Raw genomic sequence first — 27,844 nt, forward strand, 5'->3', positions numbered from 1 at the left:
ACTTGATAGAGGTGTATAAGATTATGAGGGGCATAGATTGGGTGGATAGGAAGGTACTTTTTCTGTTAGTTGAGGGGTCAATAACAAAGGGGAATAGATTTAAGGCAGGAGATAGAAGGATAAGGGGAAGTTGAAGAGAAATCTTTTCACCCAGAGGGTAGTGGGAGTCTGGAACTCACTGCCTGAAAGGGTGGTTGAGTCAGGATCTCTCGTAACATTTAGGACGTATTTAGAAATTCACTTGCATTGCCATAGCCTTCAGGGCTATGGGCCAAGAGCTGGAAAAAGGGATCAGTGTAGTCAGATCTTTGTTGACCGGCATGGACACGATGGGCCAAATGGCCTCCTTCTGTGCTGTAAATGTCTATGAATCTATAATCCAGTGGCAAGAAAGGAAGTCCCACAGCAGCATCTTCTCCCAAGCCAACTCGCCCAGCATCAAGGGACCAATCACTCTAAACCAGCTCTGCTGGGCGGAACATGTTGTTCATATTCCTGATGCCAGACGCCCGAAGTAACTGTTCTATTTGGAACTTGGTCACAGCAGGAGACCCCCAGGAGGACGGTGGAAACACTTTAGTGATCTCCTCAACATGCCCCTGAAGAGATCAAATATCCCCACCAACTCATGGGAGACTCTGGTTTGTGATTGCTCAAATGGAGAAGGCTCATTTGGTAAGGTACCTAACACATTGAGAGACTTGGTTGGGAATACGCAGAGGCAAAGTTGAGGTATGTAAGAGAACACACAAACCTCCAAACAACTCACCTACGCAACCTTTCAGTCACCACCTGCCCCGCATGTGGCAGAGTCTGTGGATCAGGCATTGAACTTACCAGTCATCTCAAAACCCATCAAATCAGAATGGAAGCAAATCATCCTTGATCCCAAGGGACTATCTAAGATATAGGCAGTTTGAGCAGATCAGGTAGATGGGTCTCCCTTCCTGGTGACAGGCCCTGGTTACCCAGGCCACCTGTTCCCATCTGAGTATGGAAGGCAGGGCTTGTTCAGCCAGCAGGGCGCATGTGCGGCCATCTTGGTGAGGTGACATTAGGTAGGCAGGGCTTCAGTGTCCCAGTGACCAGGAGAGAAAATGATTGACTCATTGATTTTATTCTCAGTCTGCAAACAGGGAGTGGTGAACTGAACCCAGAAATAGTAGAGAGGGGAAGAAAACTGGGAACGGAGGAAAGAAACTTAACTGGATTCTGTTCAGGCCAGACAGTTTGTGTAGGGTGGGGAGCAAAAATGAAAAATGTTCCACAGAAACTAGAATTGTCTGTTCTGGATTTCTATCCTGAACTTACAGGGATGGCATTTGTAAACTTAATTTTACAGGACATTAGAAGGGGAGGATTGACAGACAGGAAACTCAAACCAAACATCGTGTCAAGATCTGACAGAACCACTTGATGTATCTGGACCTGAATATCATTGGCCTCTGAATGTGGAAGGAGAAATGTTTGCCTGTGGGAAAAGATTTCAAATATCAGTGTGACTGGAAAAGCACCAAGACACACACGTCTGAGTGAGAATGTTTCAGTGAACTGACTGTGGAGAAATCTTTAACCAGTTACAGAGCCTGAAAAAGCACCACACCATTGAGATTGGGAGAAACTGTACACATGTTCTGTGTGTGGACAAGGCTTCAACTAATCATCCAAGCTGGAGAGACACAAGGACACAGGCACCATGGAGAAACTGTGGAAATGTGAGGACTGTGGTAAAGGATTCTATTATCCATCCCTGCTGGAAAACCATCAACGCAGTCACACTGGGGAGAAGCTGTTCACCTGTTCTGTGTGTGGGAAGGGATTTATGAAGTCATCCTGCCTCATGTTACACCAGCAAATACACACTGAAGAGAGGCCTTTCAGTTGCACATACTGTGGAAAGAGGTTTAGGCAGTCATCCAGCCTCTCTGCACACCAGCGACTTCACACTGGGGAGAGGCCATTCACCTGCCCTGTGTGCGTGGGAAGGGATTCACTCATTCATCCGATCTTTGGTCACACCAGCGAATTCACACTGAGGAGAAACCATTCATCTGCACTTCCTGTAGAAAGAGGTTCAGGCAGTCATCCGACCTCAAGACACACGAGCAGATTCACACTGGGGAGAGGCCATTCACCTGCTCCCAGTGTGGGAAGGGATTCACTCAGTCATCCACCCTGCTGACACACCAGCGAATTCACACAGGGGAGAGGCTGTTCAGCTGCACTTGCTGTGGAAAGACATCGAGATGTTCAGCCGATCTCAATTCACACAAGCGAGTTCACACTGGGGAGAGGCTGTCACTTGTGTGTGTGGGAAGGAATTCTCTAATTCATCCAGCCTCCTAAAACGCCATCAAATTCATACTGAGGAGAAGCCATTCAGCTGCACTTCATGTGGAAATAGTTTCAGGCAGTCATCGGCCCTCACTGCTCACCACCATTCATCTGCTCCATGTGTGGGAAGACAGTCACCCAGTCCAGCAGCCTTCTGTTACTCGAGTGCACTCACACCAGGGAGAAGCCATTTACCTGCTCCGTGTGTGGGAAGGGATTCACTCAGTCTGGCAGCCTGTATATAAACGAATGCATTCACACTGGGGAGAAGCCATTCACCTGCTCTGCATTTGGGAAGGGATTCATTCAGTCATGGTACCTGCTGGCACATCAGCGAGTTCATGAGTAATTTTTGGGGTTGGATTCTGCTATTTGTTCTGCTGTTAATTACATCCAGGACTGATAGTCTGACAATGTTAGGTTTGTTTCTGCTGATGTTACTAGCCCTATAACTGGCTGGAGTTTAATATTCTGGAGATGTCACTGATTTTTGGGGCTACAATGTCCCTATTTAAAACCGCCATCTGTGACATTGCCCCTTAATTCAAGAATTCTCAACAGGAACTCATTTACAATAAAATTATGAACTTTTACTTCATTCTAAATTGATCTTTGATGTAAAATCTACAATTCAGTGTCTGAAAGGTTCCACTGATTAACATCCCCAATTAGAAAGTACTGATTAATCATTGCTGACAATCAGGATCAGTTCCACAGGACATGTGTGACACAAATATTACAGAAAAACAAAGGCGACAGAGAAGATTGCAACAAACCACAGGGACATCTCACTCCTTAGCATCACTGGGAAGGCCTTCACTGGAGTCATGCTTAAAGATTTCAGCTGCTTGCAGACTGAGTGTATCCAGAAGTACAGTGCAGTTTCTGTGCTGCCAGATCTACAGCAAACATGATCTTCTCCATACGCCAGCTACAAGAGAAGTGTAGGGAACAGGACGCACCTCTTTACTATCGCAGATCTCAGTAAGGCATTCAACACCGTCAGCAAGGCAGGACTGTACAAGGTTTTGGAGAAAATTGACTATCCACCAAAGTTGCTCAGTCTGATCTGCTCCTTTCATGACAACATGCAGTGACTACAGTTTGACGACACCACCTCAGTCAGTTTCAAGGTGAAGAATGGAGTGAAACAGATGCCTGCACCGAAATCAACAGCCAACAATGACACCTGAAGTGATAAAGGCAAAATACTGTGGATGCTGGAAATCTGAAACAAAAACAAAAAATTCTGGAAAAACTCAGCAGGTCTGACAGAACCTGTGGAGAGAAAAACAGAATTAATGTTTCGAGTCCGTCAGTCTGAAGAAGATGTCATAAGGACTCGAAATACTAACTCAGTCTTTCTCTCCACAGATGCTGTCAGACCTGTTGAGTTTTTCCAGCATTTTTTGTTTTTGTTTCAGGGAGATGTGGCATTGAATGATGAGCTGAGTCGTGAGATAAGTGCATTTAAAGTCCAGAAAGAGGTTGTTTAAATCAGTGCTTCCCAAACTTTTTCCCGATGTGACCCCATTTTAATGCCTCAGACTTTGTGTGACACCAGAGTGAAAATTTGAGGGGACGAGAGCTGTTGTGCTGAATGGGGGCGGAGGGTGCTGCTGGTGGTGAGGATTATTAATGTATTTGAACTTTTATATTCATTAATAGGATGTGGGCATCACTGACTGGGCAAGTATGTATTGCCCATCCCTAATTGCCCTTGAGATGGTTATTATTAATGTAATAGCCTCCTGATTATTCATCTTATAGGATCCTGATTATTGACACAATTGGAAAATGACTTTAATGTAATAGGATCCTGATTATTGATACCATAGGACTAATTATTAATTGAATTAATTCTGATTATTAATTAGAATCCTGATAATTGCAATAATTTTCTGATTATTGAAGCAGTAGGTAGCTGATTATTAATGCGATTGGAACTATGTATTTAATGTAATTAATCCTGATTATTAATGTAATAGGACAATGATTATTTATACAATAAGATCCTGATTGTCGATGTAATAGGCACCAGAGTATTAATGTAATAATATCCTGATTATTAATGTGTTGAGATCCTGAATCTTAATGTATTTGAACTCTGATCATTAATGTAATAAGGACCTGAGCATTGATGTAATAGGATCCTCATTATTGATGCAGTAGGATTCTGATTATTAATGTAACAGTATCCTGATTATTAAATACATTGTGATCCTGTTTATTAATATATGATCCTGATTATTAACACATTATTACCTTGATTATCAAGACATTATAGTCCTGATTAATAATATTATCCTGATTATTAATACATTATGATCCTGTTTATTAATGTTATGATCCTGATTATTAACACATTATTACCCTGATTATTAATACATTATAGTCCTGATTAATAATATATTATCCTGATTATTAATACATTATGATCCTGATTATTGAAGAAATCAGCTTTCCAGAAAAAAATGAACACCAACCTTTTCACAAGCGTTTTTTGCAGCAACAATTGAGCCTCAGAGTCTTCATTAGGCCACACCCACTAACAAAACAAAAACTGTGAGGATTTAAAGGGGCCTCGCAGCTGTCAGGAAACAGTTGGAGCTCCACAGCAGCCGTTGCTGCCTCGGAGCTCACGAGCCCAAAATCTAGTCTCACACTCCACTGGGGTCACGACCCTCAGTATAGGAAGCCCTAACTTACACTGAGACTATAAAATGGGAACAGGCTTTTAAAGCTTTTATCACAGTCTAAGCCTTTAAACCCTCTCTCCAGTCTGAACTCATTCTGTGGAAGGGTCATGAGGACTCAAAACGTCAACTCTTTTCTTCTCCGTCGATGCTGCCAGACCTGCTGAGTTTTTTCAGGTAATTCTGTTTTTGTGTTTGGAGGCTGGATGACTGAGTGAATCCCTTCCCACACATGGAGCAGGTCAACGGCCTCTCCCCGGTGTATATGTGCTGATGACTTTCCAACTCAAATGAGTAATTGAATGCCATCCCACTCTCCCCACATTAACACGGTTTCTCCCAATGTGACTGTGCCTGTTTCTTGACAGGCCAGATGATCATCTGAAACCTCCTCCAGGGATATGGGGAAAGAGTGGGAGAAATGGGATTAACTGGATTGTTCTTTGAAAGAGCCAGTGCAAATTCGATGAGCCGAGTGGCCTCTTTCTGTGCTGCACTATGATGAGATCCCATGATTCTAGAACAGGATAATGATTCATAATAAACAACATACAATCGAATCATAGAGCTCAGGTGGCCATTCAGCCCCTCATGTCTGTCCTGTCTCTGAAAATGTTACCATTCTGTCCCACTCCCCTGATCCTTCTCTCAAGCCCTGAAGATCTTTCCTTATTAAGTAAAAGTCCAAATCACTTTTGAAAGTTACTATTGGATCTGTTTCCACCAGTCATTCAGACAATGTGTTCCAGATCATCAGAACTCACTGAGTAAAATAATCTCTCCTCATTTTCACCCTGGATTTTCTGCCAACTTTTTAACAGCTCTGTTCTGCAGTTACCAACCATACTGTCAATCAAAACAATTTCTTCCTATTTGATGAAATTCTTCAAAAATGTCCACACCTCTGAAATCACTCTTTAACCTTCTCTGCTCTAAAGGGAACAATCCCAGCTTTGCCAGTCTCTCCAGATAACGGAAACCCCTCATCCCTGACACTATTCTGGTCAATTTTCCATGTACTCTCTTCAAGGCCTTGACATCTTTCCTGAAGTGTGGTGCTCAGAACTGAACAGTGTTGAGCTGAGGATTAAAAAGTGATTTATAAAGATTCAGTGTGACTTCCTTGCTTTTGTACTTCATGTCTCCATTAATAAATGGAGGACCCTATTAGATTTTTTTTTAAACAGTTTGATCAACTTTTCTTGCTACCTTCAAAGATTTGTGCCCATACACTCCCAGGTCACTCTGTTCCTGCACTCTGTTTAAAATTGTACCATTTAGTTTATTCTGCCTCTCCTCATTCTTCCATCATTGACTGTGAATCACTTTGGGATGTTCTGAGGGTGTCAAAGTATCTAAACGAACACAGGAACCTTCAGCTCCATGTACTGTCCACAGGAGAGTTCTACTGGTGCAGTGGGACCAACATTCATGTTTTAACTAACACCATGAAAAAAAATGGATTAATTGGTCACTTGTCTGATTGCACTTTGTGGAATTTTACTTTGTGCAAACTGACTGTCATGAAACAATAACAACTTGTACTTGCATAACATGATTAATGAAATAAATTGTCCCTGGGTGCTTTGGAGGAGTTTCAATTAGAAAAATTGATACCAGGTCACATAGGGTGATATTAGCGTAGATGGCCAAAAGCTTGATTGGAGAGGCAGATTTTAACAAACATCTTTAATCAGGAGAGATGTGGAGAGGTTTAGGGAGGGAATTTTAGAGTTTCATGCCTAGGGCCTGTCGCCATTGGAGGAGTAATTAAAATCTGGGATGCTAGAGAGACCAGAATGAGCAGAACACAGATATCTCACAGAATGCGGGGACTGGAGATTACAGAGACAGGGAGGGATGAGACCATGGAGGGACTTGAAAACAAAAATGTGAATTTTAAAATTGGGGCATTGTTTGACCAGGAGCCGAAATAGGTCAGTGAGCACAGGGTTGATGGGTGAACAGGTGTTGGTGTGAGAAAGCACATGGGCAGCAGAGTTTTGGACATTCTCATGTTTCCGTGTTAGGGTGGGGTGAATGTGAGAGGCTGGTCATGAATGTATTGGAATTGTCAAGACTAAAGGTAACTCGGGCATGGATGAGGGTTTCAGCAGCAGATGAGCTGGGGTGGAGTGGAGACAGACGACGTTATGGAGATTGAAATATCTGGTATTAGTGACAGTATGGATATGTGGTCAGAAACTCATTTGGGCGTCAAATATGACACCAAGATTTCAAGAGTGTGGTTCGGCCTCAGACAGTTCCCAAGGAGAGGGATGGACTCGGTAGTTAGGGAACGGAAATTATAGTGGTGACCGAAGACAATGGTTTTGGTCTTCCCAATTTTTAATTGGAGGAAATTTCTGCTCATCCAGTACTGTATGTCGGATAAGCAGTTTGATAATTTAGTAATAGTGGAGGAATGGAGAGGGATGGTGGTGAGGTAGAGCTGGGCGTTGTCAGTGTACATGTGAAAACTAACACGGTGCTTTTGGATGACATCAACTAGTGACAGCCTGTAGATGAGAAATAGGAGGGTCCAAGGATAGACAAGGGAGACACCGATTACAAGGACTTTGGAGAGGAAAGGGAGGTTGGAGATAGGGTTGTCGTTTACAAAGACAGTTGGGAGGTTGTTTTTGTTTTAGGATGGGTAATGACAGTGAATTTAAGAGAAAGAGGATATCAGCGAACACGGGGAAGATGGATGGCCAGCAATTAAGTGAGAATAGGGAGAAGGTGGGTCCCATGGACAAGGTGAGCTCTGGCAGGGCATGTCGAGACAGGAGAGAAACTGGAGAAAGATCAGAGTACAAGGCTTAGACAAGGGAGGCAGTTTTGTCCAGTGGGTTAATGGAAGGGGGGGAAGCAGATGATCAGATTGTTTCAATCTTAGTGACAAAGAAGCTCCATGAGCTTCTCACACTTGTTGTTGGAGGTGAGGATGGAGGAGAGAGGGGAGAGGGAGAGCACTTCAAAAGGAATTATCTTGTGTTAGAGATATTAAAAAGATTCAACACAGTGTTTAAAACAAAGTTAATTGATTTGATTATCATCCACAATATTAACCAGAATAACAGGGTTGGAGTTTATTAACAGCAGCAGAACAGATCCCAATGAACACGGTTCAGTCCTGGATGTGATTAACAGGAAAATCCAATCACTGTACTTGTTCATGAACTCGATGGTGTCTCAACGGGGTGGGTAACCGAGTAAATTTCTTCCCATACTCAGTGCAGTTGAGCGCCCTCTCCTCCATTTGAATTTGTTGGTGACAATGAGTTGAGATGATCGCCTGAACCCAGCCCCACAGTGACAGCACCTAATGGTTTCTCATCAGTGTGAACTTGACCGTGTCTCAGCAAGTGGGATAAATGAGCAAATTCCTTCCCACACTTGGAGAAAGTGAATGGCCTCTCCACCTGTGAATCCGCTGGTGTGTCAGCAGATGAGCTGACTGAGTGAATCCCTTCCCACACACAGAGCAGGTGAATGGCCTCTCTCCAGTGTGAATTCGCTGGTGTACAGTGAGTTCAGATGATCGTCTGAACCCAGTCCCGCAGTGAGAGCACCTGAATGGTCTCTCATCAATGTGAACACGTTGATGGGACATCAGTTCCCCGGAGCTTTTAAAACACTTCACAGTTCGAGCATTTAAAAGGTCTCTCATCAGTGTGAACTCGCCCGTGTGTCAGAAGGTGGGATGCACGAGCAAATCTCTTCCCACATTCGGAGCAGGTGAACGGCCTCTCCCCAGTGTGAATTTGCTGGTGTACAGTGAGTTGAGATGATTGCCTGAACCCAGTCCCACAGTGAGAGCACTTGAACGGTCTCTCGTCAGTGTGAACACATTGATGGGACATCAGTTCCCTGAAACTTTTATAGCACTTCCCGCAGTCTGGGCATTTAAAAGGTCTTTCATCAGTGTGAACTTGCTGGTGTCTCATCAGGTTGAATGAGTTAGTGAATCCCTTCCCACACACACAGCAGGTGAATGGTCTCTCCCCAGTGTGAATGCGCTGGTGTCTCAGCAGGTGGGATGAACAAGTGAATCCCTTCCCACAATTGGAACAGGTGATCAATCTTTCCCCAGTGTGAACTCGTTGGTGTCTCAGCAGGTCGGATGAATTAGTGAATCCGTTCCAAGTCTGGGAGCAGATGAATGGTCTCTCCCCAGTGTGAACATGCTGGTGTTTCAGCAGGGTGGATGACTGAGTGAATCCCTCTCCACACTCGGAGCAGATGAACGGTCTCTCCCCGGTGTGAACTCGCTGGTGTGTCAGCAGATGGGATGACCGAGAAAATCCCTTGCTACACTTGGAGCAAGTGAACGGCCTCTCCCCAGTGTGATCTCGCTGGTGTGTCAGCAGATGGGATGACCGAGTGAATCCCTTCCCACACACAGAGCAGGTGAATGGTCTCTCCCCAGTGTGAATGCGCCGATGAGTTTCCAGCTCGGATGGGTAATTGAATCCCTTCCCACAGTCCACGCATTTCCATGGTTTCTCCCCAGAGTGAACGGTGCTTTTTCCTTCCATGTTCAAAGGCTGATCATTATCAGGTCTTGATGAGTTGACAGCCTGTCATATTTTGATGTGATGTTTGGTTTCAGGTCCCCGACTGCAAATCCTCCCCTTCTAATACCCTGTGAAATTGATTTAAAACAGAAAAAAGGAAGTGAGAGAAAACCCAAAAAAACACAATGGCAGATTGTGAAATTGAGCTGAATGAAACTGGTCATTTGTGGGGCCGGCACTAGGGAAAAGTGACCAAGAAAACTGCTTGATTGTCGTAAAAACCCAACTGGTACTCTAATGTCCTTCAGGGAAGGGAACCTGCCACCCAGTCTGGTCCAACACAAGACTCTGGCCTCCATGGGTGGAATGAGATAGAGAGAGAGATAGAAAGAGACAGGGAGAGAGAATGAGAGAAGTGGGAAAGGCAGGCTGTAAACGAGAGATTTTATATGTCTACAACTCAACCATAACTTTGACAGAAACTCCAAAACCCTCAACCTCCACCAGCTGGAAGGACCAGGGTAACAGGTGTATGTGAACACCATCATCTCCAAGTTTCCCCTCCAAATCACACACCATCCTGACTTGTCTCATATCCAGTTTGGATGGACAGAAATTTCCTTCATTTAAATATTCAGAGACTGAAGCCATGTCTTCAGTCCCTGCTACAAACTCTACTCCTTTACCACCGACTCCATCCCTCTCCTTGAAAACTGTCTGAGGCTGAACCAGACTGTTCACAACTTTGATGTAATATCCGACCCCAAGATGAACTTACAACCACAATCCATGTGATCACCAAGACCACCTATTTCACCCCAGTAACGTCGCCTGACTCCACTCTAGTCTCAGCTCATCCGCTACTGAAACCGTCATCCATTCCTTTGTCTTCTTATCATGTCCACGGACAGTCTATACATGGCCCGGCCAGAACTGGACACATTTTTGTGCCTTGTTGTTGAATTCGGCAAGCTCTGCAACAATGCAGTGTTCCTCTAGTGATAGGCATTGCAGAAGATGTTGCAAGGTCTATGGCTCAGTTCCACATTCACAAGTTGTCGGGCTGGTTGTACATCCCCATTTGCTTAGTGACACCTTTGAACGACCTACACCAGTCCTAAGTCTGTTAAGGCACTTCCAGGTTGCTCATTTGCAATTAGCTCCTGGGGGAAGGCTTTCATCCAGTAGAATTTCCATTGTGGGGGTTGTTCGAGACTGGCGAGCCGGTCTTTCCACAAGGCGATGTGGGCTTCATGGGGGGGCTTGATTGTAATGGAACAACACTGTTCATGAAGCTCTTCCTTGAATTTAGGTGGATCTTCCTTTGTTACTTCAAGATTTAACCATCCTAACACTATCTGGTCTGGCCTCCCACATTCAACCTCCCTGTAATCTTGAGGTCATTCAAATCTCCTTCTACCTCACAACCCTCTGAACTATCTGCACTCATCTAATTCCGACCTCCTGAGCATCCCTGATTTTAACTATTCCCACACCTTCAGCTTCCAAGGCCATAAGCCATGGAATTTCCTCTCTAAACCTCTCTGCCTCTCGATCTTGCTTTCCTCTTTTAAGATCCTTCTATCTATTTAGCCAAACTTTTGGTCACCTTCCCCAATATTTCCCGATACGTCTCAGTGTCAAATGTTGCTTTGAAACATTTCTGTGAAATGTCTTGGAACATTCTATCACATGAAATGCACTCTATAAATACACATGGTTGTTGTTGATTTAGACATATATCGCTGGGTCGAAATCCTGTAACTCCTTAGCTAACAGCATTGTGGGAGCACTGTCACCACCCAGACTGCAGCAGTTCCAGAAGGTCAAACATCATCTTCCCCAAAGGTAATTGGTGATTGGTAATATCTGCTGCTGGTCTTGTTATTGATGCTCAAATCCCAAGCATATGTTAAGTAGATTGAAAGCATCTCTAGAGATACTTGTTCATAAAACAATATCCTGTTACGTTGCACAGTGTCCGTTTAACAACCTGATCTCTCCTAGAATCGATCTCCTTTTGACAATTTCACATTGGAAATTGCTGGGTCCGACTGGGTTCCAAAGTCCTCCAGGATAAACTCAGCAGCTTCTCCTTCATCTCCACTCCAGCTCAAACTGATGCAGCAAAGGCTTTCAAAAGGAAATTGGATAAATCACCTGAAGAGAAAATTGCAATCGCTGGACTACGAGGAAAGGGCAGGGGAATGAGACTAACTGATTTGCTGTTGCAGAGAGCTAGCATGGACACAATGGGCTAAAAGGCCTCCTGTTTTATTGTTATCACACTAATATTCTATTAAAAAGACCTGTAGTGAAGCAAGGGAACAAGTTCTGCCATGGCCACACTTCTACAAACTGGCTCTTAATCGGTCCGTCTGTGTATCTAGATTTGGTTCTTTGAATGACGCCTGAAATAAAATAATAGCAAAATATTGCAGTTGTTGGAAATCTGAAATAAAATGAGAAAATGCTGGAAATACTGAGCAGGTCAGGCAGTATCTGTTGGGAGAGAAACAGAGTGAACATTTCAGGATGTACAGAATGAATTATGGGGAATAAAAATGGTGCAGAATTTGATGGTCAGTATAGGCTCAGAAGCAGAAGAGAAATGGACTACAGTGCAGGAAAAGCAATTCCCGACTATGAAAGATACTGTGGGAAGATAAAGCTGGAAAGCCAGCAGCATAATGGTCAGGGGACGGACAGCGGTCTGCAGTTAAATCTCATTTAAACACAGTGGGCAGAAGTAACAGTAAAATACTAACCAGAGTTAAAACACACCCATTATTAGAGACAGAGGAAGTCAGACAATGGCAGAGGTGATCAGGGAGAGCAAAGGTGAAACACAGCAATCGAGGGACATGGATTCAGCTCCATGGTAAAGGAGCCACACCAGCACCAGAGCCATGGAACCTCTCACAGGTAACATAGCATAGAACTGAAAGATCTAAATTGTAGATAAATGCTCAAAAATACTCACATCTAAAACAATTTCAGTTTTCAATATTAAAATCTCTTGCTGGAGCCTGCAGCTGGAAAGATATCAGAAGCACTGGAGTCAGAGAAAAATCTCCCAGTTGAGGAAATACCCGGGGAGCAGGGTGATGTCACTGCGCAATTGTTGGTGCGTGATGACATCACAGACACAAACACAGAACATCTGGGTCTGTGCAAACCAATGATCACCACACATTATGAAGGATGTGAGGGTCCTTGAGAGGGTGCAGGGGAGATTTAATCTTTGGCAATCTCTCCTTTGCCTCCACCTATTGCTGGCCATCTATCCAGCTTCACCTGCTCTGCCCTCTTAAACAGTATAAATTTAACCACATTTTTACTTCTCTGTAGTTCTGAACACATCATTCAGACCCAAAACGTTAACTCTGTCTTCCTCGCCACAGATGCTGTCAACTCTGTCCTTCTCTCCACAGATGCTGTCAGACTTGCTGAGTTTTTCCAGCATTTTTTGTTTTTGTTTCAGATTTCCAGAATCTGCAGTATTTTGCCTTTATCTGGTTGTGTAGATGTCAGGTTTTACACTGCACTCACAAACAAACACACACACACACACACATATACATACCCACAGACATAAATGGGGACATCTCCTGTCCGAACAGGTGGACAACATTTTGCCTCACACCAATCAACCCAACTAATATTGGTTTTAAGGGCCACAGAGTTCCAGAAATTCAAATAAATATTACGCTGAAGGGACTGACCATCCAATTCCACCCCTTTCTCTGAACCTTAAATCCATTTTTAACATCATCTGAGACAGAAGCAATAACAAAACAATAACAGTGAGATCTATTGACATCCTGGGTAATTAGTTCCACTGGGAGATAGTACACAATACACAAGACCATTGAGTAATTGCAGCCTCTACTTTCCTCTTGGCATTACAGATGATGCTAATGCCCCTTATATTTATGGTCTGGTTGAAGGTCAGGCCACATAACAGAATGGATGCAAAGACGGCTATAAACTCCCTGTAAATCTGATCCTCTGATTTCTGTTTTGTAACCATCTTTCCATCCATTCTGCTGCCTGGCCCTTCACTCCACACAGGCTGATCTTGGTCACTTGGTAGATTGTACAAACTGTTATGGATAACAAGCTGGTTACAAAACAGAAAATAGAGAGAAGAGGTTAAGAGTAACTACTCAGACTGGTGAAAGGTGGGAAACGGTGTTCCACAGGGATCAATGCTGGGGCCACTGTTATTCACAATTTACATAAATGACTTGGACTCAGAAATCAGAACTCCAATTTTAAGACTTGGGAGCAGAATTACAGTAAATCACAGATAAGAATTCCCAATTAACAAAACTTTGTTGTACAGTTCATTAAATCTTTAATTCAATAGCAGACTGAACAATAATGCGAGGAAATAATGAACTGATTTATTTATGAATTAATTAATCGATAAGCAAATTGGGAGGTACAATTAATACTGAGGAAGACCACAACAAATTCCTGGTGTCTAACATACACACACATTAATAAAACAGGGAATTCTTGCAAACACACTGCAGGTCCTTTTTTATCCCGAGAACAAATGTCAGTTGTATAATTGTCCCAGCAGTTAAAAGGATCTTGTGAACTCCCCTGTGTGTTATTTTAATACAGATTCTAAACTATTTATTTTTATCTGCATTTTTAACTCCCCAGCATCACAGATGCCAATCTTCACTCCAAGTGATATAAGAAAATGGCTGAAGGGGCACTAGATGCTACAAAGACTATGGGCCCTGACAATATGCCAGCAATAGTACTGAAGACTTACTCCTGAACTTGCCGTACCCCTAGCCAACATGTTCCAGTACAGCTACAACACTGGCATCGAACCGGATATGTGGAAAATTACCCAAGTAAAATTACTGACAAGTGGTAAGTAACGCCACACAATGCCAGGCATCTCCAACAAGAGAGAATCTAATCATCACCCCTTAATGTTCAATGGCATTACCATCACTGAATCCCCCACGATCAACATCCTGGTGGTTACCATTGACCAGAAACTGAACTGGACCAGCCATATAAACACTGTGGCTACAAGAGCATGTTGGAGGCTAGGAATCATGTGACAAGTAACTCATCTCCTGACTCCCCAAAGCCTATCCACTATCCAGGACCAGTAAACCATTCTGAGGAAACTGCCACCTCCAGCCAGGGAGCTCAGCTTCCCCCTGATCTGGGACCAGTAAACCATTCCGAGGAGACTGTCACCTCCAGCCAGGGAGATCAGCATCCCCCTGATCCAGGACCAGTAAACCATTCCGAGGAGACTGTCACATCCAGCCACGGAGATCAGCATCCCCCTGATCCAGGACCAGTAAACTATTCTGAGGAGACTGTCACCTCCAGCCATGGAGATCAGGATCAGTAAACCATTTTCAGCTGTGATGGGTTGTGTGTCTTTCCTGAATATTTAGCTTATGTATCATATCTAAACTGTTGCCTCTTAATAAAATGCTGAAAAATCACTTATGACTTCAAATCCCTTTTTGGGTAATCTGTGACTCCCAGACTAAAATCTTACAGTTTCCTGCATTCACCGTTGTTCTTCTTGACCCTAAATGCTGTTGTAAAGGAGCCTTCTTTTCCATGTCCAGGAGCTCTGAGCTATGGAAGAGAGCGGCTGGGACACATTTCTTACACACCTCAGGATTAACATACACGTTCAGTCCTGGATGTGATTAACAGCAGCAAAAACAGTAGAATCCAACTCCTGCAGACATTTGTGAACTCTCTGGTGTCTCAGCAGACGTTGTAGATCCGTGAATCCCTTCCCACACTTGGAGCAGGTGAATGGTCTCTGCCCGGTGTGAATTTGCTGGTGTCTCAGCAGATCATTGCTGCTTTTAAAGCTTTCTTCACAGTCAGAACATTTAAAAGGTTTCATAGCAGAATGAATACGCTGGTGTTTCAGCAGGTTGTAAGACTGAGTGAATCCCTTCCCACACATGGAGCAAGTGAATGGTCTCTCCCCGGTGTGAATTCGCTGGTGTACAGTGAGTTCAGATGATCGCCTGAACCCAGTCCCACAGTGAGAGCACCTGAATGGTCTCTCGTCAGTGTGAACACGTTGATGGCATGTCACTTCCCCAGAACTTTTAAAGCACTTTCCACAGTCTGGGCATTTAAAGGGTCTTTCATTTGTGTGAACTCGCTGGTGTTTCTGCAGGTTAGATGTAGCAATGAATCCCTTCCCACACACGAAGCAGGTGAATGACTTCTCCCCACTGTGAATGTGTTGGTGTCTCAGCAGATATTTTTTGCTTTTAAATTTCTTCTCACAGTCAGAACATTCAAAAGGTCTCTGATCAGTGTGAACATACTGATGTGTCAGCAGGCTGGATGACTGAGTGAATCCTTTCCCACAAGTGGAGCAGGTAAATGGTCTCTCCCCAGTGTGAGTGCGTCGATGAATTTCCAGCTCAGAAGGGTAACTGAAACCCTTCCCACAGTCCCCACATTTCCACGGTTTCTCCATAGTGCAGGTGTCTTTGTGTCTCTCCAGATTGAATGATCAGTTGAAGCCTCATCCACTTACAGAATATGTGTGTGATTTCTCTCCACTGTGAATGGGCTAATGTTTTATAGGTTGTTTAACCGGTTAAGACTTTTTCCACAGTCAGTTCACTGGAACACTCTCACTCGGGTGTGTGTGTCTCAGTGCTTTTCCAGTAACCCTGATGCTTGAAATGTTTCCCACAAACAGAACAGACAAACATTTCTCCTACATTCAAAGGCAGGTAATATTCAGGTCCTGATGAAACAAATGACTGTCAGATCTTGATGCGATGTTTGGTTTGAGCTTTTCATTTGCAAATCCTCCTTTTCTGATACCTTGTAAAAGGAGTTTACAAAAGTTACCACTGTCACCAAAGAACAGTAATTCAGAGCAGACAATTCTAGTTTCTATGCAGCCTTTTCTCCTCTCTTGTTTCCCTGAAGGTTTAACTCCCTGTCCCACATACTGTCCCTCCTTAATCATCTCCTTTCCTGGTCATTGGGATGCTAAAGTTTCACCCACCCTCTGTTCGCCAACTAAATGACCATACATGTACTCAGCTCGCTGAAGCAGCCCCGCCTTCATAAGATCATAATAAATAAGAGCGGCAGAGGCCACTCAGCCCATCGAGCCTGCTCAATAAGACCATGGCTGATCTCCTTGCACCCAGAATCCATGACTGCATTGTGATCAAAAATCAGTGCAACCAACTCAGCCTTGGAAATGTGCAATGAACCAGCCTTCACTGCTCTCTGGGGAAGTGAAATCCATCTTACAATGCTCCACAGACCAGTGGGTCTCCAAAACCCCGCCTACTGCAGTTTCCCTCACCAAGATGGCCGCCCATGAGCCCCATTCTCTGAACAAACCCGCCTTCCTCTTCCAAGATGGCAGCGGCCCCTTGCCTGGGTGATCTGGGTCCGTCACTGGGAAGGAAACCCTGCCTCCCTGATCCACCCTGACTCCTACTCACAGACTTGGGAACATTGAAAATATTTGTAGCTGATACCAAACAGCATTTCTTAGACTGAGGAAAAATGCAACATAATACAAGAAGATATTAGAACACCTACAGACTGGCAGTTAAGAGGCAAATGAACTTTAACGAGGGGCTGAGTGGCCGACTCCTGCTCCTTGTTCATATGTTGGTATAATAAGCAATGATATACTTTGGGAGCAAAAATACAAACATTACCTAGACCTAAGAGAAGAAGAAAATGAATGGGGTAAAAGAGAAAAGCAATTTCTGGAAACAGATGAATAATAAAAAACATAACTGCAAGTCAGCAAATCAATTAAAAATGCTCACAAAAGACTCAGATTTACTTCTAAGGATACAGAATTCAGAAATAATGTTCAATTTGTTTTGGACCCTGTAGACAGTTCTGATCTCCATACAATAAAAAAGTCAAAGAAGCATTGGAACTTGTGCAAAAAGGATTTTCAAGGATGATATCATAACCAAGCAATTACAGTTATTTGGAAAAAAATTAACAGGACAGGGCTCTGTTCTTGAGAAAAGTGAAGACTTAGAGATGACCTGCCAGAGGTTTCTTTAAACTATGAATGGGTGTAGAAGTGGAACCAATGTTTCCACTTAGGGGAGAATCAAAAACCAGGACCATATGTACAAGATAGTTCCTAATAAGTCCAACAGGAAAATAGGAGAAATGTCTTTACTCAGAGTGGTTAGAATGTGAAATTGACTACCACAGGGAGTGGTTGAGGTGAAATAACTTAGATGCTTTCAAAAGGAAACTAGATGAGTACATGAGAGAAAGGAGCTGAGAAAGAAAAGCTGAAAGGTTGAGGAGTGGGAGATGGAATGGAAGGAGATTCATTGAAGATTACCATGAAAGTAAATGAGTTAAATCAAATGGTCTGTTCCTGGACTCGATATTCTCTGTAATTCAATGTCATCTCCTACCAGCTCCTGATCAGCATGTTCCACATCTATCACTTGTACTGCACACGCTCAGAGTACAACCTAGTGCTGAGTAATCACGCTGGGATCCTGTTGTCATTGATGGGGCACATGGAAAATTATGGATTGTAGCAATGTTTTTGAAAGATCAATTGGTGAACAGAAATTTTTATCAACAGATCGAAGTTGGACTTAATGGCCTATTTCTGTAACATAATCCTAAGTGGCAGAGGTTAATTAATGCACAGGTCTGTAGAGCTGCAGCCCAGGTGGTGGATTAATAATCAGGTCCATAAAAACCCACCATCATAAACTCAGTTACCCTCATCACCAACTCCATCCTCCTCCCTTCCACAGTCTGAGACTGAACCAGACCCATTGCAATCTTAGTTTCCAAACTGATCCTGAGCTGAGGTCTGAGCTACCGATGACATATCCTGTCCATCATGAACAAGATGAGCTTGTGAGACAATAAGGGGAGATAGGAAAAAAGCTAAAGAAAAATATGAGTTCAGTGCTTGGGCTGGTCAGATCTTTACAGGAAGTTTAGCCCGGTGGATTAATGGAATTGGAGGGAAGCAGCAGAGACCGCTGATCGGATTGTCTCAATCTTAGAGACAAACAGGTCGATAAGCTCCTCTAATGTTGGAGGTGAGGGGAGAGGTTGAGCACTTCAAAAGGAACAAACTTGTGTTAGGGATATTAAAATGACTCGTCACAGCATCTGTTCAACACAAAGCTGATTTATTTGACTTTTGTCCAGAATATTAATAGGTATAACTGGGCTAGAGTTTGTTAACATCAGTAGAACAGATCCCAATGCCATTTTTGCTTTGAGACAAGTAATGGACAAATATTGGGGAGGTCAATGCAACATGAAGATTGATTTCACTGATCTAGAGAAGGTTTATGACAGGGTGCCCAGTGAGGAAGTCTGGAGATGTGTTAGAATTCACGGAGTCCCTGAGAAGTATGTACAACAGGACATGTCCAAGGAGTGCCAGGTGAGAGTCGGAAGCAGTGTGGGGCAGAGAGAGAGTTTCAAAGTCAAAGTTGAATTGCATCAAGAATCGACACTGAATCCCTTCCTCTGCCTGCTGGTCACGGATGTTCTAACTGAGCAAGTGTGACAGGAAATGCCATGGTCAATGATATTTGCAGATGACATTGAACAATATGGTGGGTCTGATGAGAACATGACTGAGTAGGTAGGAAAGTAAGCTGTGAGGAGGACATCAGGAGGCTACAAAGAGATATAGACAGGTTAAGTTAGTGGGCAACAATCTGGCAAATGGAGTATAATGTGGGAAAATATGAAATTGTCCCTTTTGGCAGGAAGAGTAAAAAATCAGCATGTTATCTAAATGGTGAGAGATTGCACAGATGCAGAGGAATCTGGGCATCCTTGTGCATGAATCACATAAGGTCAATAAGCAGGAACAGCCAGCAATTAGGGAAGTGAATAGAATGTTATTGTTTATTGCATGGGGAATTACATACAAAAGTAGGAAGGTTATGGTCCAGTTATACAGGGCATTGGTGATACCACATCTGGAGACTATGTATAGGACTGGTCTCCTTTTTAAGGAAGGATGTAAATGCATTAGAAGCAGTTCATAAAAAGTTTACTGGACTAATACCTGGAATGAGCAGGTTGTCTTGTAAAGAAAGGTTGGGCAGACTAGGCTTGTATCCACTGGAGTTTAGAAGAGTAAGAGGTGACTTTATTGAAACATACAGGTTCCTGAGGGGTCTTGACAGAGTGGATGTGGAGGGGATGTTTCCTCTTGTGGGAGAATCTAGAACTAGGGGTCACAGTTTAAAAATAAGGGGTCGCTCATTTAAGACAGAGATGAGGAGAATTTTTTTCTCTCAGAACGGAGTGAGTCTTTGGAAGTCTCTTCCTCAAATGGCAGTGGAAGAAGCAGAGCCTTTGAATAGTTTTAAGACGGAGATAGATAGATTCTTGATAAGCAAGGGAGTGAAAAGTTATCAGGGTAGGCAGGGATGTTGGGACGTGGTTACAATCAGATCAGCCAGGATCTTATTGAATGGCAGAGCGGGCTGGAGGGGCCGAGTAGCCTACTCCTGCTCCTAATCTGTATGTTCATTTCAGTATCTGCAGAACTGGACAAAAGCACTGGAAGACACGGGTATGAAGATTATTTAGTTTTTATTCTTTCATAGGATGTGGAAGCCGCTGGCAAGGTCATTATGTTGCCCATCCCTAATTGCCTTTGAACTGACTGACTTGCTAGGTCACTGCAATGGGCTGTTAAAAGTCAACTACATCGCTCTGGGGCTGCAGTCACATGTGGGCCAGACTGGGTAAGGATGGAGATTTCCTTCCGTAAAGGACATTAGTGAACCAAAGATCCAATCCATGGGCTGTGAGTTTGAGCCTTGGGAAGAGAACCAGAGTGAAGGTGTAAAGATTATGGCCGAAGACGTGCAGAATGTGAGTAGCTTCAAGTACCTGGGATCAGAGGTGCCAGAAGATGGAAGTATGGAAATTTAGAAGCGGATTAGCTCTGGTTGGAGTAATTGGAAGAAATGCGGTGCAGTGTGATGTGATAGAAAATTGTCACTGAAATTGAAAAGTAAGAATCTACAGGACAGCTGTGAGACCGGCCTTGTTATATAGAGCAGAAACTTGGACAACATCAAGAAGAGAGGAACAATGACTGGATACAATGAGACACAGAGGCTGAGATGGACGTGTGGAGTGATAAGAAAGGGCAAGATCAGAAACCAGTACATCAGAGGTCAGTGAAGATTGTGGAAACATCAAAGAAAGTAGCTGAGAAGAGACTGAAATAGTCTGGTCATCCATTGTACAGAGAGAGAGGAAATGAGGTGAGGCGAGTGATGGACATGGGATTGTCAGGGAGAAGGGGAAGAGGAAGGTCTAAGACAAGATGGAAAGATGCGGTGGCCAGAGAGGGAAATGCAGTGGGATTGGAAAATGAATGCGTGAGTGACAGGAGGAGATGGGGAAGGTGATCAAGCAGCATTGTGGTGACCCCAAGTAAAATGGGAAGAACAAGATTTTTTTCTTCTTTCATGGGATGTGGGCATCACTGACTGGGTCAGCATTTATTGCCCATCCTTAGTTGCCCTTGAGAAGGTGGCAGTGAGCTGCCTTCTTGAACTGCTGCAGTTCATGTGGCATAGGTACACCCACAGTGCTGTGAGGGAGAGAGTTCCAGGATTTTGACCCGGTGACAGTGACGGAACAGCGATATATTTCCAAGTCAGGATGGTGAGTGATTTGGAGGGGAACTTCCAGACGATTATGTTCCCATGTGTCTGCTGCCCTTGTCCTTCTAGGTGGTAGAGGCCATGGGCTTGGAAAGTGCTGTTGAAGGAGCCTTTGTGAGTGTCTGCAGTGCATCTTGTAGATGATGCCACTGTGAGTTGGTTGAGGAGGGGGAGTGAGTGTACAAGATGGTGGATGGGGCACCAATCAAGCGAGCTGCTCTGTGCTGGATCTTGTGGAGCTTCTTGAGTGTTGTTGGAGCTGCACCCATCCAGGGAAGTGGAGAATATTCTGTCTCACTCCTGACTTGTGCCTTGTAGATGGTGGAAAGGCTTTGGGGAGTTGGGAAGTGAGAAACGCGTCGCAGAATTCCCAGTCTCGACCTGCCCTTCACATCACATATATGTGGCTGGTCCAGCTCAGCTTCTGGTCACTTATAATCCCCAGGATGTTGAAAGTGGGGGATTCAGCAATGGCAATGCTATTGATTGTCACGGGTCGATGGTTAGATTCTCCCTTGTTGGAGATGGTCATTGCCTGGCACTTGTGTGGTGCAAAAGTAACCTCTTACTTATCAGCCCAAGCCTGAATGTTGACTAGCTCTTGCTGTATTTGGACATGGACTGCGTCAGTATCTGAGAAGTCGCAAATGATGCTGAACATTGTGCAGTCATCAGCAAATATTCTCACATCTGACCTTACGACGGAGGGAAGGTGGTTGCTGAAGCGGCTGAAGATGGTTTGGCATTGGACACTCCCCTGAGGAACTCCTGCAGCTATGTCCTGGGATTAAGATGGTTGAGCTCCAACAATCACAATCATCTTCCTTTGAAGAATATAAAAGCTCCCAAAAAACATGGTCAGTCCTGGCGGTTAACAGAAAAACAAAATCACATCAGCTACTCGTGAACTCGCTGGTGTATCAGCAGGTGGGATGATTGAGTGAATCCCTTCCCACACTCAGAGCAGATGAATGGTCTCTCCCCAGTGTGAACTCGCTGGTGTCTCAGCAAGTTTGATGACTGAGTGAACCCCCGCCCACACTCAGCGCAGATGAATGGTCTCTCCCCAGTGTGAGTGCGCTGGTGTTTCAGCAGGTTGGCTAACGCAGCAAATCCCTTTCCACACTCGGAGCAGGTGAATGGTCTCTCCCCAGTGTGAACTCGCAGGTGTGTCAGTAGGTGGGATAACCGAGTGAATCCCTTCCCACATTTAGAGCAGGTGAATGGCCTTTCCCCGGTGTGAATTAGCTGGTGTACAGTGAGGTTAGATGATGTTTTGAACCCCCTCCCACAGTCAGGGCACCTGAATGGTCTCTCGTCGGTGTGATCACGTTGATGGGACATCAGTTCTCCGGAGCTTTTATAGCACTTGTCGCAATCAGGGCATTTAAAAGGTCTCTCCCCAGTGTGCACTCGTTGGTGTATCAGCAGATGGGATGACTGAGTGAATCCCTTTCCACAATTGGAACAGGTGAATGGTCTCTCCCCAGTGTGAATTCGCTGGTGTACAGTGAGTTCAGATGATCGCCTGAACCCACTCCCACAGTGAGAGCATCTGAATGGTCTCTCGTCAGTGTGAACACGTTGATGGGACATCAGTTCCCCGGAACTTTTGTAGCACTTCCTGCAGTCTGGGCATCTGAAAGGTTTCTCATCAATGTGAGCCCGCTGGTGCGTAAATAGGTGGGATGACTGAGTGAATCCCTTCCCACACTTGGAGCAGGTGAATGGTCTCTCCCCAGTGTGAACTCGCTGGTGTATCAGCAGGGCGGATGACTGAGTAAATCCCTTCCCACACTCGGAGCAGGTGAAAGGTCTCTCCCCAGTGTGAACTCGCTGGTGTATCAGCAGGGTGGATGAATGAGTGAATACCTTCCCACAATCCCTACATTTCCGCAACTTTTTCCTGTTGTGACTGTTTTTATGTTTCAACAGGCCAGATGATCGGCTGAAGCCTTGTCCACACACAGAACACGTGTACGGTTCCTCTCCACTGTGAACGGTGCTTTTACCTTTCATGCTTAAAATTTGATGAGCGTCAGATTACAGTAAATTGAGCGACTCTGTCAAATATTGATGCGGTGTTGGGTTTGTGTTTCCTGACTGTAAATGAAAGAGAACCGAAAAAAATCATAAAGGCAAGTTGTGAAATTGAACTGAAGCTGCCAGGTTGTTGTAAAAACCCAACTGGTTCACTAACGTCCTTTATGGAAGGGAACCGGATACCCAGTCTGGGTCTAACAAGATACTAGACACTATGTGTGGAGGGACACAGAAAGAAAGAGAGAGAGAGAGAGAGAGGGACAGACTGATAGAGACACAGAGACAGAGACATGCGAGAGGCAGGGGGTCATGATGTGAAGGAGAGACATTTTATATGTTTACAGCTTAACCAGAACTTTGGCAGAATTTCCCAAACCCTCAACCTCTATCACCTAGAAGGATCAAGATAGCAGGTGTAAGTGCACAACATCACCTCCAAGTTCCTCTCCAACTCACACACCATCCTGACTTGTCTGACATCCTGTACTGGATGAATATAAATGCAATTCATATAAATACTGGGAAGAATGAAACCGTTGCCTTCAGTCCCTGCTCCACTCCGTAGCCACTGACTCATCCCTCTCCTGAGCAACTGACTGAGGCTGAACCAAACTGTTCACAACATCAGTGTTATATTTCACCCCAAACTGAGCCTCCAACTACACCATCACCAAGACTGCCTATTTCCAGTTCAGTAACATCACCCAATACCAATCTAGTCTCAGTTCATCTGCTGCTGAAACCATCATCCATTCCTTCGTTGCCTCTAGACTTAACTATCCTAATGCTCTCCCGGCCGGCCTCCCACATTCAACCACCTGTAATATTAAGGTCATCCAAAACTCTGCTGCCTGTGTGCTTACTCCACCAAGTCTTGTTCACCCATCACCCCTGTGGTTGCTGATCTACAAAGGCTCCGGGTTAAGAAGCACCTAAATTTTAAAATTTTCATTCTTGTTTGCAAGTCTCTCCATGATCTCACCCCTCCCTATCTTTGTAACCTCCTCCAGCCTCATACCCGTCAAGATAATTCTTAAAATCTACCTTTCTGACCAAACTTTTGGTCACCTGCCCTAATATCTCTGTATGTGGGCTCAGTGTCAAATGTTGCTTTAAAAGACTCCTATGAAACATGAAAGGCACTGTATAAACACACATTGTTGTTGTTGATTTGGACATATGCCACCATTCCTTCATCATCACTGAGTGAAAATCCTGCAACTCCTTATCTCACAGCATTGTTGGAGCACCTTCACCACATGGACTGCAACGGTTCAAGGTCAAACATCATCTTCTCCACAGGTAGCAATGCTGTGCAATTCTATGACTCAACGATTCTTTAGATATTCCCTGTTCATCAGTATGTTCCCTTCCTTTTTAAGCACTCCAAGCTCAGTCATAATTTTTCCTGCATTTGCAGACATTTCCTGACAATCATTATTTTTAGAGACGCTCCCTAACCTTTATAATTTACCCTACATTTACAGACGCTTCCTGAACGGGCTAACACTGCGCGTGCGCTAGGGCCTCGCCGGCCTCTTCCCCAGAGTCAGACCCGAGCGAAACGGGAGAAACCGGAGAGTCGGGCATAATGTTCACTGTTTCTAGTCGCGTCTCAGGTTGAAAATGTTGCCTGTTTTATTTTGGTCTCTGGATCCGCACTCGATCTTTGTAAAAACCTCCATTTTAAACCCGCTCGCTCAAGCCCTCTTACCATCTGTCGCCATGGCCTGCGCAAGATCAGATTACAATGACCGTATTATGATTGACGGCAGATCCAGACCAATAGGAAGAGAGGGCGGGACTAGTAGACATTGCGGGAGCTGCTGGTCCTCCAACCAATCGGATTGAACGGGGGCGGGGCTGAGCCCGGATTTCCCTCATTGGCTGAAACTGAAATTTTGAAAGCTGATTTGTCTCAAATTGCAGGAGAAAACTGGACCTTTCTGTTTGTGGCTTTAAACAGATGAAACCCTGTGGGCGTGGAGCAAACAATTCTACCTTTGTTCGTGAAATGGATTCATTCAGGACAGACAGCAGGGATTATTTCAGGAAATTACAGAGTGCAGTGATTGTTTCTGTTTGAAGTCATCCCTTGGAGAACTGTGTGATTCATGGAAGAATTCACAGGCTGTTAAAAGCTCCTTCCCTATCTGGAATTATTCAATTCCAGCCTATTTGCTGGTCCGGCTTCAACCGGAGGAGTTTGTTGAGCTCCCACAACTCACCCATTGGAGTGGACAGCCAGACCCGCCGGACGGACCTATCCTGCCTGATATCAACCCAGAATGAGCTGGAGAGCCGTCTCCAATCACCAGGATTGCCTACAGAGGGGTTTCTGACTCAGAGGCGGCAATGTTCTTTTTTATTAATAACCCTAAATCCCTCAAGCTCCATTGAACTGACAGGGTCTCTTCTTTTCTAAATCCACTTATTTGTTTAAATGACGTATTGATTTTACTTTGCAGCTTAGTGGTGGCACTTAGATTATCTAACCACCTCCTTCATGAGAGAGTGCAGAACTACAGTACCTGCAGAAATCACACCTTTCTCTATCATCGATGAAGCCTCTCCTCATGCCCTCAGAATCAAACTATTTCTATCTTTGCCCATTAATTTCATTATCCTACAGTGAAAGGTCTCTGCTTATTATTGCTTATTTATTGTGAATCTGATCAAGCTGCTCCAATGTTCATTTTAATTCAGTTTGTATTATGTTTACAAAAAGCTTCTGTTTCTGCCTTATCTTCATGTTCAGCCTGCTTTCACTGGAGTGCGCTTTCTGTGGTCAGACTTCAGTTAAACGACCTGTTCAGCTGCATGTATTCTCTCAGTGCCCTGGTGCCTGTGTTAGTTATCTGGTCATTGTTTAATACTTCGTCAGCAGTCTCTCGATTCAAGGATGACATCTACTTCGGCTGGTGAGTTTCTGCCATGGGTCTTCTTGTGACTGAACAGACTGATTCTTGACCTGCAGATCTTTGGACTCATGGGGCAGAACATCCATGAAGTATTGGGGTCAGGAGCATAGCATTTGCTTCCATTTCTTTCCTTCTCTGCTGTTGCTCTGCCTCATCATTAACATGTTGTGACTCAAAGTGTGATGCAGCTTAATGGAAAAGTTGTCGCCATTCTGAACAATTGGGAGAAGGTTCCTCCAGGTCATTAAAGTCAATGCTGCTGCACTTCAAGGTGAACAGGCTGCATAAAATTAGTCTGTATTTCATTGAATATTGAAGTTTCAGGGGTGATATGATGCTGGTTTTTAAAATGATCACTGAGCTTGTGAGGGTAGATACAGGAAAAATATTTGCTCTGCTGGGGAATCCAGAACATGGAGGCAGAATCAAGCCAATAGAATTTGGAGTGAAATCAGGAACAGTGTGTTCAGACAAACATGGTGGAAATCAGGACCAATCTCCCCAAAATGCTATGGATGCTGGATCTCTCTCTCTCTCTCTCTCTCACACACACAAATACTATCTTTATCTTTATCTCTCTCACTATCTCCATCTTTATCTCTCCCTCTCTGTCTCTCTCCTCCCATAGAGACCAGAGTCTTATGTAAGCCCAGACTGAGTGGCAGGTTCACTTCCCTGATGAACATTAATGTACCAGTTGATCTGTTAGGGCAATCCACCAACTTTCAATCTCATTTTCCCCCGGTGTCAATCCTATAAATTCACAAATTTTCTGTTCAATTTCACAATTTGCCTTTGTGTTTTTGTGGGCTAACGCTTCATTTTTTCTGTTTTAAATCAGTTTCATAGCATATTAGAAGGGGAGGATTTACAGTCAGGAAACTGAAACGAATGTCATACCAGGATCTGACGGAGTTGCCCAATTTATCATCGGAATTTGAACATGGAAGGAGAAAGTACCATTCACAGTGGGGAGAAACCATACACGTGTTCTGTGTGTGGATGAGGATTCAGAGGATCATCTGGCCTGTCCAAATACAAGTGCGGTTACATGGAGAGAATGTGTTGAAATGTGGGGAATGTGAGGAAGGATTGAGCTACCCATCTGAGCTGGAAATTCACCAATGCAGTCAGACTGGGGAAAGGCCATTCACCTGCTCCGAGTGTGGGAAGGGAAAACATCACAGCGAGATAACTGTCTGAATGCAATGGCAGAGAAAGGAATTGACAACCAGAAGCCGAAGGGTCCAATGCTTTCCCATCAATCATCAATAACATCATTCGCAGCTTCCATTTCTTTGCTGCACCTCCTTTCAAACATTGTGATCTATTTCCCTCCGGATGTATTCCTGAAATTAATATTTAGCTGCTTCGTGACCTCATTTTGAAATCAGATTTGCTTCAATCTCCAACACAAATTGAGTTGCAAACCTGTCAGACAAACAATGGAAAACAAGTCAGTCTGTAACACAAATTCCATGGTTCTCATTTTCAAATTCACAACAGTCAGTTTCTAAATAAAAAGATGGAATTTCACAGTGAGAATATTTAGAAAGTTCTCGTTTTTATTTGTGGCTTACTCACTCAGGTATTCTGTGAATGCTGCTCGGAGGTTTAGTCAC

The 27,844-nt window shown here is 44.1% G+C and overlaps 1 protein-coding gene across 1 annotated transcript in view; it reads right to left on the minus strand.

Moving 5' to 3' along the window:
- Nucleotides 1-455: 455 nt before the first annotated feature.
- Nucleotides 456-27,844, minus strand: part of LOC121270303 (zinc finger protein 850-like) — a 45,203-nt gene continuing 17,814 nt past the window's right edge. The window contains exons 4-8 of the mRNA XM_041175610.1: nt 22,160-23,094; nt 15,299-15,801; nt 9,220-9,546; nt 8,927-9,135; nt 456-599 (exon numbers count right to left, since the gene is read on the minus strand). Coding sequence (XP_041031544.1) covers nt 456-599; nt 8,927-9,135; nt 9,220-9,546; nt 15,299-15,801; nt 22,160-23,094 — 2,118 coding nt within the window. The remainder of the gene's footprint in view (nt 600-8,926; nt 9,136-9,219; nt 9,547-15,298; nt 15,802-22,159; nt 23,095-27,844) is intronic.

Source organism: Carcharodon carcharias, chromosome 27 (genome assembly GCF_017639515.1).
Source record: "Carcharodon carcharias isolate sCarCar2 chromosome 27, sCarCar2.pri, whole genome shotgun sequence".
In the NCBI taxonomy this organism is placed as follows: domain Eukaryota; kingdom Metazoa; phylum Chordata; class Chondrichthyes; order Lamniformes; family Lamnidae; genus Carcharodon; species Carcharodon carcharias.